This window comes from Ailuropoda melanoleuca, chromosome 2 (genome assembly GCF_002007445.2).
Source record: "Ailuropoda melanoleuca isolate Jingjing chromosome 2, ASM200744v2, whole genome shotgun sequence".
NCBI lineage: Eukaryota > Metazoa > Chordata > Mammalia > Carnivora > Ursidae > Ailuropoda > Ailuropoda melanoleuca.
Genome location: NC_048219.1, coordinates 20648215 through 20666515, shown reverse-complemented (window position 1 = coordinate 20666515; position 18301 = coordinate 20648215). Strand labels below are relative to the sequence as shown.

Here is an 18301-nt window from a genome sequence, read left to right as displayed (position 1 = left end):
TGGTTGATGGTGTGGAATGTGGCGGTTGGTTGACATTGGTGAGGAATCCCTAGCTTGGTGCTTTGGGGTATTTGCAGGAATTGTTGCGATCCTGTTCCAGATCTGTGGCCACAGGTAGGTCTTTCTCAAGAAGTCTTCATTGGAGAGGTATCCAGAACTGCTTTTTGATTCGTTTGAACAGAGGAAGGTGTTTTTCTGGAGAGGATAGTGTGAGTGCTCTGTGGGTAGCCAGTGCCCTGATCTTGGCAGTATTCTTCAAGGGAGCATACATTGTCATGAAAGAAGACGTCTTGTTAGCTCCCTAGCAGAGAGTTGCCAGCTTGCTCAATAAAGCTCGGGGATGTGACATGCCAGTTTTTCTCCCCTGGATTGTGGCAGCAAGGAGAATGAAATTTCTGATGGCAAGAGCCAGGAGTGGTTGGCAGATCTAAAGGGCTTGTTCCAGGTGCTTGAAAGTGGGCCAAGTAAGGGTTTGTTCTGAGAAAGGAACTAAGACTGTGGCTTGGCTTTTCACTTGGTCATTGTATCTGTGATAAGGAGGTAATTTCGTAGATGTACTGGACTGCACCTTTGTTTTTCAAAGTATGGTCCAAAAACCAGCAGCATCCTCATCATGTAGGAGCCTGTTAGAAATGCAGAATATCAGGCCCAGGGCGGCTGGGTGGCTCAGTCGCTAAGCGTCTGCCTTCGGCTCAGGGCATGATCCCAGCGTTCTGGGATCAAGCCCCACATCAGGCTCCTCCGCTGGAGGCCTGTTTCTTCCTTTCCCTCTCCCCCTGCTTGTGTTCCCTCTCTCGCTGGCTGTCTCTCTCTGTCAAATAAATAAATAAAATCGTTAGGAAAAAAAAAAAAAGAATATCAGGCCCTGCTACAGCGCTAAATAGAATCTGTGATTTTTCAAGATCTTTGGGTAATTTGAAGTCTGAGAGACACTGCTCTCGTCTAGACCAATGGTTCTTAAACTTTAGCAATCAGAATTGTGATCAGAATCACCTGCAGAGGTGGTTAAAACACAGATTGCTGACCCCAACCTCAGGGTTTCTGATCCAGAGTCTGGGGTGGAGGCTAGGAATTTGCATTTCTAATAAATTCCCAAGTGATGGGATGCTCCCTGTGAGGGAACATGCTTTGAGACCCACTGACCTCCCTAGCTTTTTCGTCTATAAAATAGGTCAATGATTCCTGCCTGCCTTACAGAGATGTACAATCAAATGAGCCAACGTGTGAGAAAAGTGTTCAGTGCATTGTAGGCAGGATGTCAGTTTGTGTATTGCTTGCTCCATGGTCAGTGATTTTAAAAATCTACTGTCATGCCAGCACAACTGTTTCCCTGTCCTGGCTTCTGGCCAGCAGCTTTGTACAAAGAACAGGGAATCTATGAAGCACCCCATGGAAATAAGTCTTCTGTGAAGAGACCAGCAGCCCCTTCTGGAGCAAAGCCTCCTGAAACCCAGCCAGTTTCTCTGGTCTCCTGTCCCAAGTTTCCTGACCAGAACCTCTGTCTGTGTGGGTGGGCCTGGGCCTCTCTTGATCGCCTGTTACCCTAAAGTAGTGGATCTTTAGTGCAGTATTTTCACTGATTGGGAAAATGGTCTTTGACTAACCAAGCCTCTGATTCATCTTGTGATCCTGAGCGTGTTTCATGACTTTTCCTCACCTTACTGGTTGATGAAACGAACAGTCGTTGGCTGCATGTGCCCAAGTCCCAGAATGTGGACTCTGGACCTCCAGAGTGAGGAAAACTGAGTGAGAGGCTATTCTGATGAGAAGCAATATAGCATAATGGTTCAGAGCATAGACTTCAGAGCTGGACTCTGGATTTGAGCCTGGCCTCCACCACCTACTAACAGTATGACTTGCCTTGGGCAAGTTACTTGTACTCTTAATGCCTCAGTTGCCCTATTGGCAAAAAGGGGGTTAATAATACCATGAGTCCCATAGGACTGTTGGGAGGATGAAATATAAGAGCTTAGAACAGTGCTTGACATGTAATAGCTATAGCAGTTAGCTCTCACTAGTAGAATTAGTACTGTAGTATTCCTAATTGTGGCATCCTTGCAAGGTATTGGGATATAGCAGGTAGCTGGGAAGCAGGTCCTCTTTGGAAAGCATAGAGAAAGCCTTTAGGCCCTCTATCAACATAGTGGGTAGTGCTGAGGCACCATCCAGAGAGATTTTTTTCCCCTCTACTGGAATGGTAAGTTGGACTTGGAACCCTTCCATTTCCATGCCCTCCCTTAGTCCTGCCTCTGGGGGGCCTCTCCTGCTCACAACCCTGAGATTTGCTTAAATTAATTTTATGACCAATATGTATACAGGTAGCTACAAAGGAATCATTTGGTTGTTTGCTGCCCTGGAGGGTCAGCTTCACAGAGGCCGCTAATATCAGCAGTTATTTACAATTGCGTATGTAAAAATGCTTGAACTGAGGCGGGTCCAGAGTCACATGAAGGTAGACACAGGCATGCACGCTCCTGAGTGAGGATGCAGTTTTGAAAACTTTTGGTCTCCGTCATTATCGGTATTATGATTTTGTTTTTTAAATTCAGATTTCAGTAAAAGTAAATTGTAAATCATTCTGCACACCGCCCCCACCCCCCAATAAAGAATAGCAGTGTCTGTTTTCAGCCTCTTTCCTACATTTTAATTGCTTTGGGGTCTATGGGGGTAGTGCAAAGGGACATGTAGGTGAAGAATCAGCCTTTTAAAGCTCCGATTTTTTACCCTTCCTTGTCCTGAAACTTAGAGCATCAGCTCTCATCTGTCAAAGTGTAAATCAGCAATTAAAACCCAAACAGCCAAATGCCAAAGATGACCCGAAGCACAAAGCAACTGACAAACAAGTCCGGACAAATCGACGGGTAATTTATAAGCTTTGCCCTAAAATCTAATTATTTGGCAATTCGAATTTGCAGCCAGCCAGGGCTCGGCAATAAATTTAACCCGCCATAAATTATTTAGGAGCAGGCTGTGGTGTAAATCAAAACCACGAGTGTTTGTTTAAGAAATAAGCTCCTTGTGCATAAAATGTCTTTTTTTTTCCCCCAAGGGAGAAACTGTTAAGCAAACCGTGCCCTGTTCGTTGCCCAGTGCAACCCTCACTTTCCCCTCTCAACTTCCCCTCTTCCCTGTGGCCAGGAGGCTCCTTGATCCCTTGAGGAAGGGATCATGCGACTTGTAGTCAAAAATCAAGTATTTGCATAAAACTCATGTTTTTGCCATATATTGCTTTTTCTACCTTGTGGTGTGATGTCACTTTTGGATTTATCAAACCTTTCTGTGCAGGGGTGTTGTACATTTTGGAATTTTCTTCAGAGGTTGGAGGGAAGGGATTAGATTAGTTGTTACCATCTTTAAATTGAAGGAATGCCAGTTCCTAGGCTGAGAGGAGGAAGCCATGAAAAATTTTTTTGCTGATTCCCTTATTTCAGACAGGACCATAGAACCATCAGCTCAGGCAAAGGAGAATCTGTGCTTTGGAGAAAAGGTCTGTAAGAACGCGACACTATTAAACCTCCTGTCCCATTGTCAAGAAATTCCAGCAGTCTAACCTAAGTCCTTTCTCCTTAAAAATCCTTTTGTTGTTGTTGTTCTATCTTCAAATATAATCTTATCACTGAAGACACTTTAGTTGAAGGGAGTTTGAATACCCTGACAGCAACCTACACATTTATTTCTTGTAATCTGCTGGTTGTAGGTGTGAAATTTCACTTGAGATGCTATTGCACTTTTGTCCTCAGTTAATCAAGACAATCTCTGGTGTTCCTCGTTGAGCAACTAGAAAGCAGCTGTGTCTATAACCTTTGCTCCAACTTGTACCTCTGCTCACTTAAAAAGGTAAAAGAATATTAACTTGGTGCCTCCTTTTTATCTGTCTTCCCTCCCCTTGAAAAAACAAAGAAAGGTTTGCTGCTGGCATTTTATTGAGGGAGACAACAGACACGTCGGTTTGGAACCCTGGATACTCCAAACAATCTAAGTTCTGAGGCTTTTGTCCTGAGTTGTCAAGTTGTGGCTGGTTCCCATCCATCATTAGCAGACCAGCTTTGGGGGACTATTATGCTCTACCCTTGGACAACCTAGTGGTGCAGGTAGTTTGTGGACAGTGTAGGGTGACCAGCTGTCCCAGTTTTAGCTCTGAAAGTTCTGTGTTCCAGGAAACCCTTGGTCTGGACAGACAGAAAACTGGGATGTTGGTGGTTTGTAGCGGTTGAGGGAGGATGAGAAGCCACGTAAAGATGAGAGACAGAAAGTGCTTTGGGGTGTTCTGTGTTTGGGTTTGAATTTTGGCTCCACCACCACCTTTACCCTGTTTGTCCCCTTCAGTAGATCCCTTCACCTCCCTGGTCCTGTGGAGAGCTCTGTAAAAGCGGAGGTGTTTCTCTTAGAGCCACGTGCTTGGCTTCTACCTTGCCATCTATCGGCCCCCTCAGATGTTACTCACCAGAAGCAGAGAAAGTGAGGTCTGCATGTGCGGACAGAGCTGGCTGCTGGTGATGCAAACCTAAGGCTCCTGGTTCCCACCCTCCCCGAGCTCAGCGCATAGCGCCGTCCGCGTCACCACAGCTGCAGTGGAGCCTGTGTGGCAGGGGTCATCCAGGACTTTCTGCCTGGGTAGGCCACATTCAGTGTTCTTAGAACTCAAGAACAGCCTCTTCCTAGGAGACAGCAGACTGAGCTTCCTAAAGACAGCCTTTCAGCTAGGAAGAGTCCGCTCTTGACCCATCAGATTCAGAAAGCTGTGAGTCCTGTTTTCTTTAAGTCTCATTTCCCCATTTGGTGTCCCAGCTCTGCCCCTCACAAGGAGTGTAACCTCGAGCAAGCAACCACTTCTTTTTGGGCCTTAGTTTACCTGTAAGATAAGGATCATAGCGATTCCCACCTCCTGAGTTGTTAGGAGGCTTCAATGAGGTCGTTCCTCTTAAGCATCTAGCGGAGTGTCTGCCATGTAGTAAATAACAAGTGGAAGGAATGAAATGATTCCATTTTCCAGTGTCCCCGAGGGTCCTGGGGCCAGCTCCTCTCTACCCTTTGCCCAGACTCCAAACCCCTCAGACAGAGGAGCCACATCTCATTGTATTTGTCTCTGTGTCCACACCCAGCCTCTGCCTAGTAAATAGTAGGTGCTTAATAGTGTTGGTTTATGAGCTGCTGCTGCTGCTGATATGACCTATCTTCCAGGATTAATAAGGGTAAGATAAGAAAATGTATTTGCAAGCACACTACAAGTTGAAAGTCCTAACACTCAGTATGTCCCTCCACTAAGACATTTATCGTAGTGCATCGTTCATTATTTGTTCAGTATCTTCTCTGCTCACTAGTCTGCACTTCCCCAAAGCAGAGGCTCCATCTTCTCTCTAAATCCCGCTCCAACACCGGTACAGTGCTTTGCGCCCCGTAGGTGCTGCTCAGGTAGTTTAATTGAGTGCAAATGACATACGGATGTAGGGAATTGGGAAACTGTTCTTAGGGGAGGAAGAGAGGGCTGGTGAACACACACTGGTTCTTCTTTCCTTCCTGGTGCTACCTCTGCGCAAGCAGACATTCAGCTACTCCTAGAAACTTCTGCCCAGGGGAATGAGGAGATTGAAGGAGGGAAAAGGAGGAGGGGCAGGAAGAACAGTTTCATTATTGGAGCAACTGCCTCCAGAAGCTAGCACATAGGGACATCTTCCTAAGCTCCCGGCTTGGAATTAATGGGACCAACCTGTAACTTGGTGTTACCCATTCTGATCCTTATGAGCTGAAAGCTGTTGAAGTGTTTGACCTGCTCTGGGTACACTGGCTGCAGAATCATGCCCTGTTGGTAGAGATTAGGGTTCCTCTCCCATGAATGGGCTGTTGGGGCCCAGATTTTGAGGTTCTAGGCTTGGTTGGGTAATACGGGAAGGTAAGAAGTAAAATCCTTTGTGCTCTGACTCCCCGGAGGGTCTTCTATCAGAAGCTCCTCTTTTGCATCCTCATTGGCTTAAATGAGTATGCCAGCATGCAAGGTCATTGTTACAGCAGCTGCTGATGGTGCTGAGAAGGGACCCACGCAAAGTCATGTTCTGAGATGGCTCTTGAAGTCCCTCTTCTCGGTCTTGGGGAGAAGAAGGCCTGGCTGATGGGCCAGCGACTCTGGAGAGGTATGTTTATGATAGGTCCAATCCACTGTGTCCCTGGCTCCCAGGCCTCTGATCTCCCCCCTCTTTTTGCTTAGAGCTGAGGCAGTCTTATTCTTCCTCTCTGGGAGAGTGCTACTGAGCACAGGTTAGCTCCATTTCCCTAGGGGTGAGGAAGCCAGCAGCAGGAAAGCTTGAAGGCAAGCTGCAGTGGGGAAACCCAAAGGCCAAGTTTTCAGAGAATCTACTGGGGAATGCCGACTTGGTGCTGGTCAGAGCAGGAGCTGAAGCGCTTACTGTTTATAATAAATACTAATGAAATTCCAGATCTATAATAACATTTCAGATATCTCAAACAAACCATGTGCTTGTAAAAAAGTGGAAAGAGATCAACTTTAAGCCATAAATTCTTGGTAATAGAGGGGTTTTTTTCTATTTATGTTTGATAGATATTTTTGTTTCCAGAGGAATGTCAACTCCTAATTTCATAATGTATCAGGGGCTTAAGAAAATTGAATTTAATAAAAGCCAGAGATGAATGGCATCCTTAAAGGTCCCAACACTTGTCTTTATTAGCAGGACAAACTGCAGGTCTCCAAACACTGCTTCTCTCCAAATGAAAGTTTAAATGAAAAGTACAGTTGTGTCACAGGTTAAATTTCATTGTGGGCCCAGCTAACATTGTTAGTGAGGAACTGGCTGTATTTGTTTCTTTAGACACCAGGGCAGCCAAACTCACCAGGCTGTGGAGCTCCTATTGGGGAAGTGCTGTTTCTACACAGTGGGAGAAGCAGGATACATCAGAAATTCGGGCGACTGATGAGCACTTGAGTTAGTGCTTGGAAGTCTTGGATATCTGGTTTTTCAGGGGGGACCAATGTGTATTTTGTGTGTATGTGTGCCTCCGTTTAATTTTTCACCACAAAATTGTCCTCTACCAGGTCTGCTAAGGGGTGCTTTGTAAGGAGTGCGGGAGGCCCAGGGAATTGGGGGATACATCCCGCCCCCCTTCAAGTTGGGAGGAAAGGTATCACCTAATCTAAGCAAAGCCAGGGCCTCCCTGCCATGGCCCCTCTGCCTCAGCTTTGTTGCCCTTCCTATCTCTGGGGGCTCCTGTCAGCTTCCCCATTTTGGGGGATCAGCTGGGGAGACCAGGCAAGCGGAACCTTCGGATTTTTCTGTCATGAAATCTGACTGCCTTGATTTGATCTTCAGTCCTGGTTTAATGTGTTGGATAAAAATAGATGCTTTAAAAACAAGCCCGATAGTCATAGGTGTGTTTGAGGGAGAGGCTACCTGGCTGCCCTTGGGACATCAAGGAGATTGGCCATTTGTCCTGTCTTCCCACTCCTTCATGTCCTGCATGCGGTCAAGGTGTCAACAGCTTCCGTGCTGCTGCTCCAGGCTGTGCCTGGAGAGAACCAGTTTGCCTTGATTTTAGTGATACTAGAAAGGCCCCCTCTAGAACTGGGGACCTGGGGTAGGGATGCCGCTGGAGCTGACTACTCGGGCCACGGAGTGGGCAAAGCCCCCCTTCTCTCTCTGCAGTGGAGGCCTTTTCCACATGCTAATTTTACTCAGAGGATTTTGCTTTTATTTATTTTTTTTATTATTTCCTATTTGTCTCTTCCAGATGTTTTCAGGGCAGTTTTTTTGTGTTGTAAACTAATTCCATTCATGTTTTAAAAATTTATGAAAGCGCTAATAAAAATGTCAAAGTGGTAAAAATGTTAGCTTTTCCTCTGCTTTGATTAAATTTTGCAAACTGTTTTTGAATATTAAAAAGCAATAATTTTTTTTATTCTCTCTCCTCGCTTTCCCTTTTCTCTCTGGTGCGTGTGTGCTCTCCTGCCCTCTCCCCCCTCTGGTGCATTCCTCACTTCCCAGGAGCGATGTAGGAGGCGTGCTGCACAGCCAGTGTTCTGCAAGCCTGTTTGCACACCAGGACCTTGGTGCTGTGCATCTCTATTAAATAACGGAGACAAATTAATCTTAGAGACACCAAACAAATTGTCACTTCTCCTCCTCTTCCATTACGTTCCAGTGGACTGGGAAGGGCTGGCTAAGTGATTGGGGGGAGCAGGCTGGGGGAGGGTGTACTGCCTGAAAGAAAGGTGGGAGGCACTAGCTCCTATTACTCTTACTCAGTTTTCTTCTTCTCTTTAGTATCCCCTTTGGCTTAATTTATTATTTATCTTTTTTTTTTTTTTGAAAAACAAATGAAGAAACTTATCGGTTCTGCTTAAACTTCAAATGCAGGAGGCTGTGATTGGTCTTATGGCTGGTTGTCTAGGTGACTGGAGATCCAGGCCCATCCAGGGCAGAGACCTGGGCAAGGGGAAAGGGTGGGGCTGCTTTTATGGGCTCCAGTGAACAGGCCTCTGGCAGAGAACCAGTTGGGGAAACTGGGGCAGCTTGTACTACTGTCTTCTTTCTCCTTTCCAGAGACAGCGGGGGTGGGGTGTGTGTCTAGTCCCTGCCACCTGTGAGGGTGGTTGGTAACAGTGGGAAGGTTAGGATTAGAACTGAGCGGGCACCGTTTCACTCAGTCTTGTGTCTAGCCTGCAGGAGCTAAAAACAATCCCTCATTCTTGACTCTGAGTTACTTGAAATGGTTGGTTAAAAAAATGTATTCTTTTTCTGTGTCTTTGCCATTCCAGGAAATCATTGAGTTCCCCATCCTGAAGCTAAATGGTCGGACCATGGAGATTGAGTCTACCTTTCACATGTATGTCCAGCCCGTAGTCCATCCACAGCTTACTCCCTTCTGTACAGAGGTAAGGGCCCTGGGGTGGGGCAGCACGGGCTTTTAGGTCACTGGTGCACTATCCATGCTGCTTAGGGGCAGCTCGACTCTTATTAATGGTTAAGGCAGATGCACATTGGACCCAGGCAGCAGCTGGCTTTTTACAGAGTCTGCCAATCCTCTTGCACCACTGTGGTCATTGGGGACCAAGGAGAAGGGGCACAGTCTGTCCCCAGCTTCCCCAGCCCTTTCCCTCCCTTATCGTCCCTACCCCCTCCTGGTGACCAGGCGCTTGGAGTGCTGCACCACTCTAGGCTGGTGCTTCTGGGGTTCAGCTTCTTTTCGGTTCCGTTTCCCTTGGGGCCTCTTGACAAGGGGTAAAGATTTCACCTTCTTCTTTTTTTTTTTTTTTTAAAGATTTTATTTATTTATTCGACAGAGATAGAGACAGCCAGCGAGAGAGGGAACACAAGCATGGGGAGTGGGAGAGGAAGAAGCAGGCTCATAGCGGAAGAGGCTGATGTGGGGCTCGATCCCAGAATGCCGGGATCATGCCCTGAGTCAAAGGCATACGCTTAACCACTGTGCCACCCAGGCACCCCAAGATTTCACCTTCTTGGAAGGAGAGGTTATGTTCAGGCTGTCTTAGCTTCTGGTGATGTTTTCTGTCCTTGATCAAAGTGGCCCTGCGTGAAGCATTGTTTGAGTTTGTGGGAAGCACAACCCTATCATTGCGGAAAGAAGGGCAGTCCAAGTGGGATATGAGGCCGAAATGTCCTTATCCTTATCCTGTGCTGGTGTTGTACTTGGCCACCTTGCCAGCAGGTTAGTACTGGCCCATTTTACAGATTGTGAACTCGGGCTGAGCTGTTGATGCTTGCTAGAGGCTCAAGAGAGCTGGTAGCAGAGAGGAGGTGCCCCATAAGAGTTCTTACTCTCAGGACCTTCTGTGAATGCTTTCCCCTGTGATGTGTTGTGTTATGCACCCTGTGGTAGCCATGGGCTGTGGTGGAATCACAGGTCAAGGATGTGTGGTAGCACAAGTAATGGGAAAACATGAGTGTTTCTGGAATCTTTTTAAGAATTTGGGGTTGGGATACATTCGAGACATTGTGCCTTTGTTTAGACATCTACTTTCTGCATATGAGTGAAACATGAGGAAGGAAGTTCTTGAGTGATCCCAAAACCATTGTCTTGGTGTGGGGAATGCGGGGAAAGGGCCTGCCTGCCACTGGTGGGAGGGCCCCATGGGCCCTGAGGCTGACTTAGCCCAGATATGAAGTTTTGGGGTTTGCTCCTGGGCTTGATGCCCAGTGTTTCCCACCCAACCCAGGCAGGCCTTTTGGTGCAGGCATCCATCTGTCAGGGTGTGTCGTCTCTCACCCCCTTTGTTGTTCCCACTCATGATGTTGAGATTCTTGTTCCCTCTGAGATCGACGTTTTCCCCCCCCCTTGCCCCTGGAAATTTCCTGTACCACCAGGGGGCGCCAATCTGTTCTTTTTGCCCCTTTTGAAAAAAGTCACCATTTTAATGGCGAAAATCCCCTTCCTTGTGGAAAGGGAAGATTTTCCTTAAGCCAGCCAGTTACCTGAGCCTCCACTGGCCTGAAAATGCAGTATCCTCTTGTCCTTCTCTTCCTCCTCTCTGTGTGCCGATTGCCCCCTGGGGGTCCAGCAGCAGCTAGACTGCATGGCACAGCCGGGCAGGCCCAAATTTGGGAAAGGTTGCTAGTTGTTTAGGCATGGAACAGCACTGTTGGAGCTCAGCCCTGGGCAGGAGTGGGTGCTTGAGACTACTGGCAAAAGGGATCTTTTTGAGATCAGGGCTGCTACTGCTGCTTTATTGGGGTAAGAGAGGAGGAATTGTGAGACTAGATGAGAGCTGTTTTTCTCTTTTCTGGAGAGTTTCAGCCCAGGACACACATACATAATTTGGAGGGCGGGAGGCACAGTGGGGTTGGGACCCTTGTCCTGAAGCCATATCTGAAAGTGAAAATGTGACTGAGCTGTGGTACCGAGGGTGCCATTTCACCTCAGGCTTCCAGAGCCTCCAACTCTCCCTGACCTGGTCCTGGCCTTTTGGTCCAGCCTCACATCTCCCTGCATCGTGTCCCCTAACTTCCCTCACCTCAGGTCACCCCTCACAGTCTGCCTGTGCACCTGATGCTCCTGGCTGTACGATGCTTCCACTTTCCTCCTTCGCCCCTACTTGTCCTGTAGGACTTTGCTCCGGGTCACCTTCTCTGGGGAGCCTTCTCCGAGCCCATGGCTGGTCCCACCACCCAAAGTGCTGATCAGATGCATTATACTGTATTCACTTATGTGTCTCCCCATTAGACCATGAGTTCCTTGAAGGCAGAACCTAGGTCTGCTCCATCTCTGGCCCATCATTACGGCCTGGTGCCAAGTAAACACTTAACACGTGTTCCTTAAATGAATGAATATTGTCAAAGAATATTCAAGCACACCTTGCTGCCTGCCGCCCTGCCCCTGCCCCGAAGTAACTGGCTTGCTAACTCGTTCTTTCGAGTAAGTGAAGTCTTCTTTGGAAAAACCTCAGATCATCTAAACATTGTCCTGTTTCCCTACCAGATGGAGTTGTAAGGTAGAGAGAGGCATGGACACAGGATGGGGGCCATCACTGTGGGACCTCGTCCCATGTGGCAGTGGCTGCCTTTGGAGTAGAGATAGAGATCATTACCATCAGAGAGAATCTTCCCTTAGTAAGTGTGAGGAACAACCCAGCACCTCTGGGTTGTGCCTAAGCATCCCCTCTAGTAGGATTTTTCTCTTGTGCACAAGAAGTTCTTTAGAACCCTGGCCTCTGTGTGTGTGTGCACACATCATGACATGTGAGTACACATATGAGCACATGCTTGTGGCGGGGGGGGGACAGGCTCAGTGCTGGGCAGCAAGAAGGGATTCTGCTTTGAGTGGGTCTGTAGCCCACATATAGACACTCTTACTGCTCTGTGTAATGGACATGTTAGTAGCCTTCTTGAGATCCTTTCTTCGTTCCAGTTGATAGTCTGCCTGGGGACTTGTTTCTGACAGAGATAGGATGAGATAAGTTTCATTCCTTCCCAGGCCCTTTCCCTGCCACCTCTAGAATCTGCTCCAACCCGTCAGATCTCTGCATCTAGCAGCTGGGCTGGTGCACAGTCCCTGACCATGTGTAGTCTTTTTTTGTTGTCGTTGTCATTGTCTTGAAAAAAACTAGAAAAAATACCAATTTTGCTAAATGCCAGTAAAGGGCTTTGTCTTGCACCTGTACTTATAAAGGGTGAGATTTATTGGTCTCTTTGTCTGAGGAGAAAGAGTGGGTCTGATTATCAGATTGCACACCAGAGACAAGTGCTTATGTAATCAACAAACTGTCTTGGTGTCAGAATACGATTGTGTTGGAGATAAACTGTGAAAGGAGAAAGCGCTGGATGCTGACATGCTATTGGCATTGAGTGTCCTGGGCTGCTTCCTCTAGTTGCTAGTGTTTATGATGAAGCCAGCTCATTCCTGGACAAAGCCCTTGTGTGGGTAGGGGATCTCAGTAACCAGTCATGTTATCAGTCAGGGTCAAAAACCCTTCGCCTTGTGGTTTCCGAGTCTGGAGAAGCGGGAGTTAATCTGTAATCCCTCGGTGAAAGGAGCCACAGAGCACACATTAATTCTTCCTCTCACCTCTCCAGCTTTAAGTGGTTAAGGTCTTTGAGCTCTGTTTAGCCTGTGAGCCCTGGTTCTCAGCTTAATAATACTTGGCTTTGCTCTAGTACCTTTCATTGTGAGGATGTGAAAGCTTTTTACAAATATATATTAACCCAAGTGGGATTGGGTTTAAACTGCAGTATGAAGGATTTAAGTTATGCCTAAGGTAGAACTTTCCAGTATTTATTTTATTAAATTAGCTCCCTCCTTCATGGCTTCCAGTGTAAGTCTCAGAGATGTCTTATAAGTTGTCAGTATCAGGTATGGGGACTAATTTCTTAATTTCACATTCTTCATCTAGTGCCTTGGTGGAGCTGATAAGATGTAGTCCATCGCTGGAAGGATTCATAGAGGGGAGTGAGGCCTCCCTGGAAGGATGCCTATAGCTGAACCAATAGTTCAAGCGCCTGTGTCTCTGGGGGTTGAGTTCAAGCCCTTTAGGAGCTCAGCTGTAAGCTGTGTCTTGCTGAACCACAAGGGGTCTAGGAAGCCTGGAGAGAGAGGGAGCTGGGCTTGCTAGGCTCCTCCCAGGCTGATGATTCTAGGATTGCTGACCATTGGACAGGAGTATGAGAAAGCCTCAGGATCCTGGAGTCCTACCACCTACCACCGGGGTAGAAAAGGCGGGCCTAGTCTGTAGTGAGAGATTGTGCAGAGCAGTGCCCTGGTTTTCGTTTTTAGTGCAGTGACTTTCTCTTCCCGCGTTAGTGATTTTCCTGGGGCCCAGAGCAGTTCTTGTGGAGTACATAGATGCTGACCTATGTCCCATCTCTTGGCAAGGCTGCCATTGGTTTCTTCTGTGAGTGAGCCTTTCTGGAAGCCCTTCAGTGTTCAGCTCATCTCAGTGACCCTTGGTGTAGGAGTCAAGAGAAGTGGTAGACCTAACCTTGCCCCAGAAGACTCAGACTAGACATGAGACTGGCACACAGATCCCAGAGCTTTCTAAGAAGTAAGAGTGGCTGTAAGTTTTCCAGGATAGTCCTGACCCTAAGCCCCAGCTCTAAGCTTGGGGGTGTGGCTTGGCCCTGGAAGAACGAAGCAGGAGAGAAGCCGGGGCCAGGAAGGGCTGTGGTGGGTGCATGGGTGCTTATCAGTCATCTGCGTGTTGCATATGGAGTTAGCAACAAGCCTACTCTGGACTCTGCCTGCTCAGTGCGGGGCTCTGGAAGGTGTACAGGCTTTGGGTGCTGGCTGGGCTGGACATAGAGGGGGCTGCCAAGAAGAAGACAGATTCCATGAGGGCAGGGATTTCATGTTTTTCCTCACGGCTGGATCCCTAGTTCCTGGAATGGGGCCCAGTACATTATAGGCTGTCCATGAATCGTTGTTGACTAAATAAAAGGAGGAGTCTTAGCACTCCAAGATTAAAGCTGCTGACCCAGAGCTCTTCCTCACCCCTCACCCCCCAGCCGCACCCCTAGCCATCTGTGGACCAACTTTTCTTCCTTTGGCTCAGGCCCTCCCTCTGCTGGGCAGTTCTTTGGTCTGCCAAGCAAGGAAAGGGTGTGGAGGTGCCAGCCGGGTGGGCATGCTGTGGGTTAAAGCCTTGCGAAACAACAGTGTAGTTAATCTTTCTAATTTATTTTCCTTTTAGACCATGGGAAGTCTGTAGGCAGCAGCTGTTACCCAATTAAAATACAGATTAATATAAAAACAGTTTCTGGAATATAAAATAGAGTGGCTGTGTCCTTACACTTCCTTAAAATACCACCTAATAATGACTTGATGAACTGCAGAAACCCACCTAGAGGAACTCAAGTGTTCTTAAAATGAAAATTTCTTCCCTAAAAGGTGTGTATTACCATTCCATGTAAGTCGCTATGAGAAAATAACCTTCCCACTTAGAGCCAGCGGTTCCTGTGAGTTGGGTATTTGATATTCATTAAATGTAATTATAGTTTAATTGGAGTTTAATCCCCCCCCAACACTTAAAAAAAAGACGAAGAAGTTGTCCAGCGAGCATGCGATGCTGCTCTCTCTAGAAGTAGCCAGGGGCACGTTGGGCATGGTGATTTCCAGCTGGGTCCAGGTCTGTGGAGAGGGCCTTCCTACCTAAGAGCCCCGAGGCAGTCTGTCCTAGTCTGTTTTCAAGGGATATTTTCACTGTAAAACAAAACAAAGCAAAGCAACAAGTTTTTGAACCTAGGCCTGACCTGGGTGAGTCAGAAATTCTCTAGACCGGGTTCCTTTATTAGGCCTTTTCGTCTGAGTTTCTCCATCAGTTAAAGGTGTCTGTTTCTTGCTTGCCTAGTTGGTATTGAAGGCCCAGGTATTCAGGGTAAAGGGTGGATGCCTGTGGGTCTCCCCTGGCTCTTCTCTGATGTAGAGGGGGAAATGCTGGACATCGAGACCCAGAGAAGGGGTGGACTTGAACCCAAGTGTGGCCGTCCTGTGTGAGCATTCCTCAAGGTCTACAGGAACTTCTGTGAAGCTTGGAGGTGAATTTTCTTTAGATTATAATTTGTAGGGATTTATTGAGCCTATTAAATACAAGACACATGAATTTTTTTTTTTTTCTTTTCAAAGTGAAAGCTGAAATAGGTATGAAACACACCCTGTGGTCAGCACAGAGATGTGTTTCCCCCTCTCAGGGCAGGATGTTTTGAAGAAAGTTCATCTTGTGTTGTGGGGCTTCATTCGCAAGGCTTCTGGCAGGTTCTGAGCTGAAAGCAGTGCAGGCCAGAGTCTTTCATGGTAGAAGGAGAAAGGAAAGGATCCAGTGCAGCTTTGAGACCCTGTGCCCTGCTCTTCAACCTATTGGCTAATTCTCTTTCCTTTCAGCTCACCGGGATTATTCAAGCCATGGTGGATGGTCAGCCGAGCCTGCAGCAAGTGCTGGAGGTAGGTTGAGTGACCTTTACTTCCTGACCTCTGACCCTTTCCTGCTGCCTTTCTCTCCCTCCCCTCCTGAGAATGTAGCCGTGTAATTTGACTCTGATTATGGCTTGATTAGAATAACATTTGCTGTCACATCAGTGACATGCTGTTGAGCGTATTGAACCATTGATCTGTCATCTCCAGTGGTTCCCGTCAGGGTTACGGGCAAGATGTCCAAGCGCTGCCCCGAGTTCCAGCCAGGGCCCCCACCCCCTCCTGGCCCCTGGCCCTGGGCTGGGCAGCGCGGGCAGCCAGTGCTGGGCGGGTCAGGGAGGAGGGGAGCTGAGCTGTGGCACCGCAGGGCCAGCCCTGGGGACTGAAGGTGTTTTTGTTTAGCTTTCCTGTTGGCTTCCTGTGGCATGTGAGCACTTCATTAACTCACCCAGAATTCCCCATCGATGGCTTTTGTTTGCTGCCAGCTCCTCCAGGAGGTGCGGCTGGGCCCGCCTGCCCCACTGCAGCTTGCAGCTGGATGCATTGTGCCTGTCAGGGGTGCAGAGGCTGCACTGGGTAATGATTCCTAATCAGAATAATTACAACAATTGCCTATGTGAGGGAAATCAAATTAAAGGCTTTAGAACCCTTGGCAGAGACCACACTTCTAGGATGTTCTCCTCAGGGAGCTGGAAAAGGTTAAGATGCTGCTGCTTGTGCTCCAGCCTGAGGGAATAAGGAAGGGCTGTGCTTGGCCTCAGCTTGTCTCCCACCCTTTCTGGCCTGGGGGTTTTCACGGAAGGAGAAGGTCCCTTTCCTCCTCCCTCCTCTCTAGGGGGAAGGGAGAAGAGAAAAAGCCTGTGGATCTCATTAGGTGTTTTATTTATCTTTAAGACCAGTAAACCCAAAGCTCAGCCCCTATCAAAGCACAGGAGGAAGCAGAGCATGGGGGGAATAGCAGGGCACACCTGCATTGGAGGTAGTCAGCCTAGAGGAAGTTGGGTGGTAGCAGGGAGAGGGAGAAAGATGTCTCTGTATTTAGCCAAGAGGGCCTGTCCCATGGGAGAGAGAAATGCAGACTCAATTTCCTGGGGCTTCTCAGGATGTAGTCAGGTTCAGGCTCACCCGGTGGCAGGTATGCTCCCTGCCTCTGGGAGTGTACAAGCCTTGGTTCTGTGACTGGTTAAGCTCTGGGTTGGGTCAATGTTAGGGTACCTGCAGTGGGCTGGGAGAAGAGAAGATGAGCTCTGAGGTGTGTCCCAGCCCCACTGACCCTCTTTTTTTGAGGAGCGATTTACTCCTGTGATTGAGGGGGCCCCTCAGCATCGACTGCTCCCTATAAGACCAGACTCAAGGGGAAAGAGGGGACTGCCCCATCCTTTCCTATGTCCCAGCCAGGGTCTACCCCCTGAGGGAGTCCGGACAGCAGGCAGCTAGCTATTCCCTGGAGTGTCTCTGGCCAGGATCCTAGGAGAAGGATGCCTGCTATAGGCCAGCACCAAACCAGAGCTATTGAGGTTATGGGATTTTTTTTTTTCCTCAGTGGTGCTGGTTGACAGAGATCTATGATCTTCAGGAGGCTTCCTCCCGCTAACCTCAGGCCAGCCTGGAGCAGGGTGCTCTGGGGATTCTGAGCCTTATCCACGAAGCTACTTTCTGCTACTTCAGCATACTTTGTGGGTGAAGAGGGAAGATTCCTGACATCAACCTGAAGAAGGAGTCTCTGGCAAGGAGACCAGAATGGGCTCTGCTTTGTCTCATTAGCCCTGAGTTGGTCACACAGCTAAAAAGCTGACTTCTTGTCCTAACCAAGGCCCTGAGCAGATGGCCAGCTAGATGTTTGCCTCACTCATTTGGCTCAGGCAGATCTCACGCTAGACCTTCGGTAGCTGGGAGGGCCAGCCCGGCTACTTGGGGATTGTCTTGATGATTCCTCTAACTCTTCATCCATTTAAGCAGAGAAGGGAAGGAAAAGGACAGGCTTTATTCCAAATGTAGAATCACTGCCCTGGACAGGCTTACAGTAGAAGGTTCTCACTAAATATCTAATGCATGAGTGAATGGCCTAGGTCCTAAGCTTCCAGGGGCCCCGTGAGTATTAAATGCTTCTCATGGGGAAGGTCCTGCTGGGCATTGGCTCCTGACAATCCTGTCTTGCTCTCTTTTCCAAGACCACTTTGTAGGAGTTGGGGCATTGGGGAGCCCCCCTAGCAGATGGGGCACTTACCTTGGGTATTTCAGGCCAGTGAGCTGGAGCAAGGTTAGATGATGTAGGGAGCCCTAGGTTTGCCTTACTTCTTTTTTTATGTAAAGACTTGGGAAAGGATACATGAGCGTGAGCGTGTGCATGTCCTCTGTGCAAGTGGGCCATAGCGGCTGGGGAGACAAGCCATTCAGCAGTGGAAGGTCCAGAATTTAGCTTGTTGGGGAGACTCTTGGGCTGAGGGGTGTTCTCTGGTGTACAGACTGTGAAGAGGGTCTGCACGGTCTGGCTCAAGGAGCGGCTCTGACCTCCTGAGAGGTAGGACTGTTGTAGCCATGGAATGACCTAGGATCCTTGGCCCTACTCACAGACTGCTTTGGCGTGGACCAGGCCTCCAGGATTCTGAGATATCCCAGGAAGCCAGCCTACACCTGCTAGAAATAATCTTAGTTCACGATTTCATTGGGCTGTCCATTACCTGCTGGAGTCTTTACATTCTGCCCCACCTAACCCCCAGAGTCCTTTCCTGTCCCTCCTTTCAACACACTGGACATCGGTCACACTATTCCCTACTCATATTTCAGTCAGCAGGTATCTATTGAGAAGACACTGCTGGGTTAGGGACTTAGACAGTGAATAAGACAAATAAAAGTCCCTGCCTTCATGGTGCTTATAGTCTGGTGGGGGAGGCAGACATTGAGCACATAATTGCTTCTCAAATACAAAATGATTGTG

The 18301-nt window shown here is 48.1% G+C and overlaps 1 protein-coding gene across 10 annotated transcripts in view; it reads left to right on the top strand.

Annotated features, from left to right (window-relative positions):
• The window catches only part of ERI3 (ERI1 exoribonuclease family member 3), a 126850-nt gene that overhangs the window by 24769 nt on the left and 83780 nt on the right, over positions 1–18301 (top strand). For all 10 annotated transcript variants that reach the window (XM_019807069.2, XM_011233713.3, XM_002926313.4 and 7 more), the window contains 2 exons: positions 8765–8881; positions 15334–15393. In XM_019807069.2, coding sequence (XP_019662628.1) covers positions 8765–8881; positions 15334–15393 — 177 coding nt within the window. The remainder of the gene's footprint in view (positions 1–8764; positions 8882–15333; positions 15394–18301) is intronic.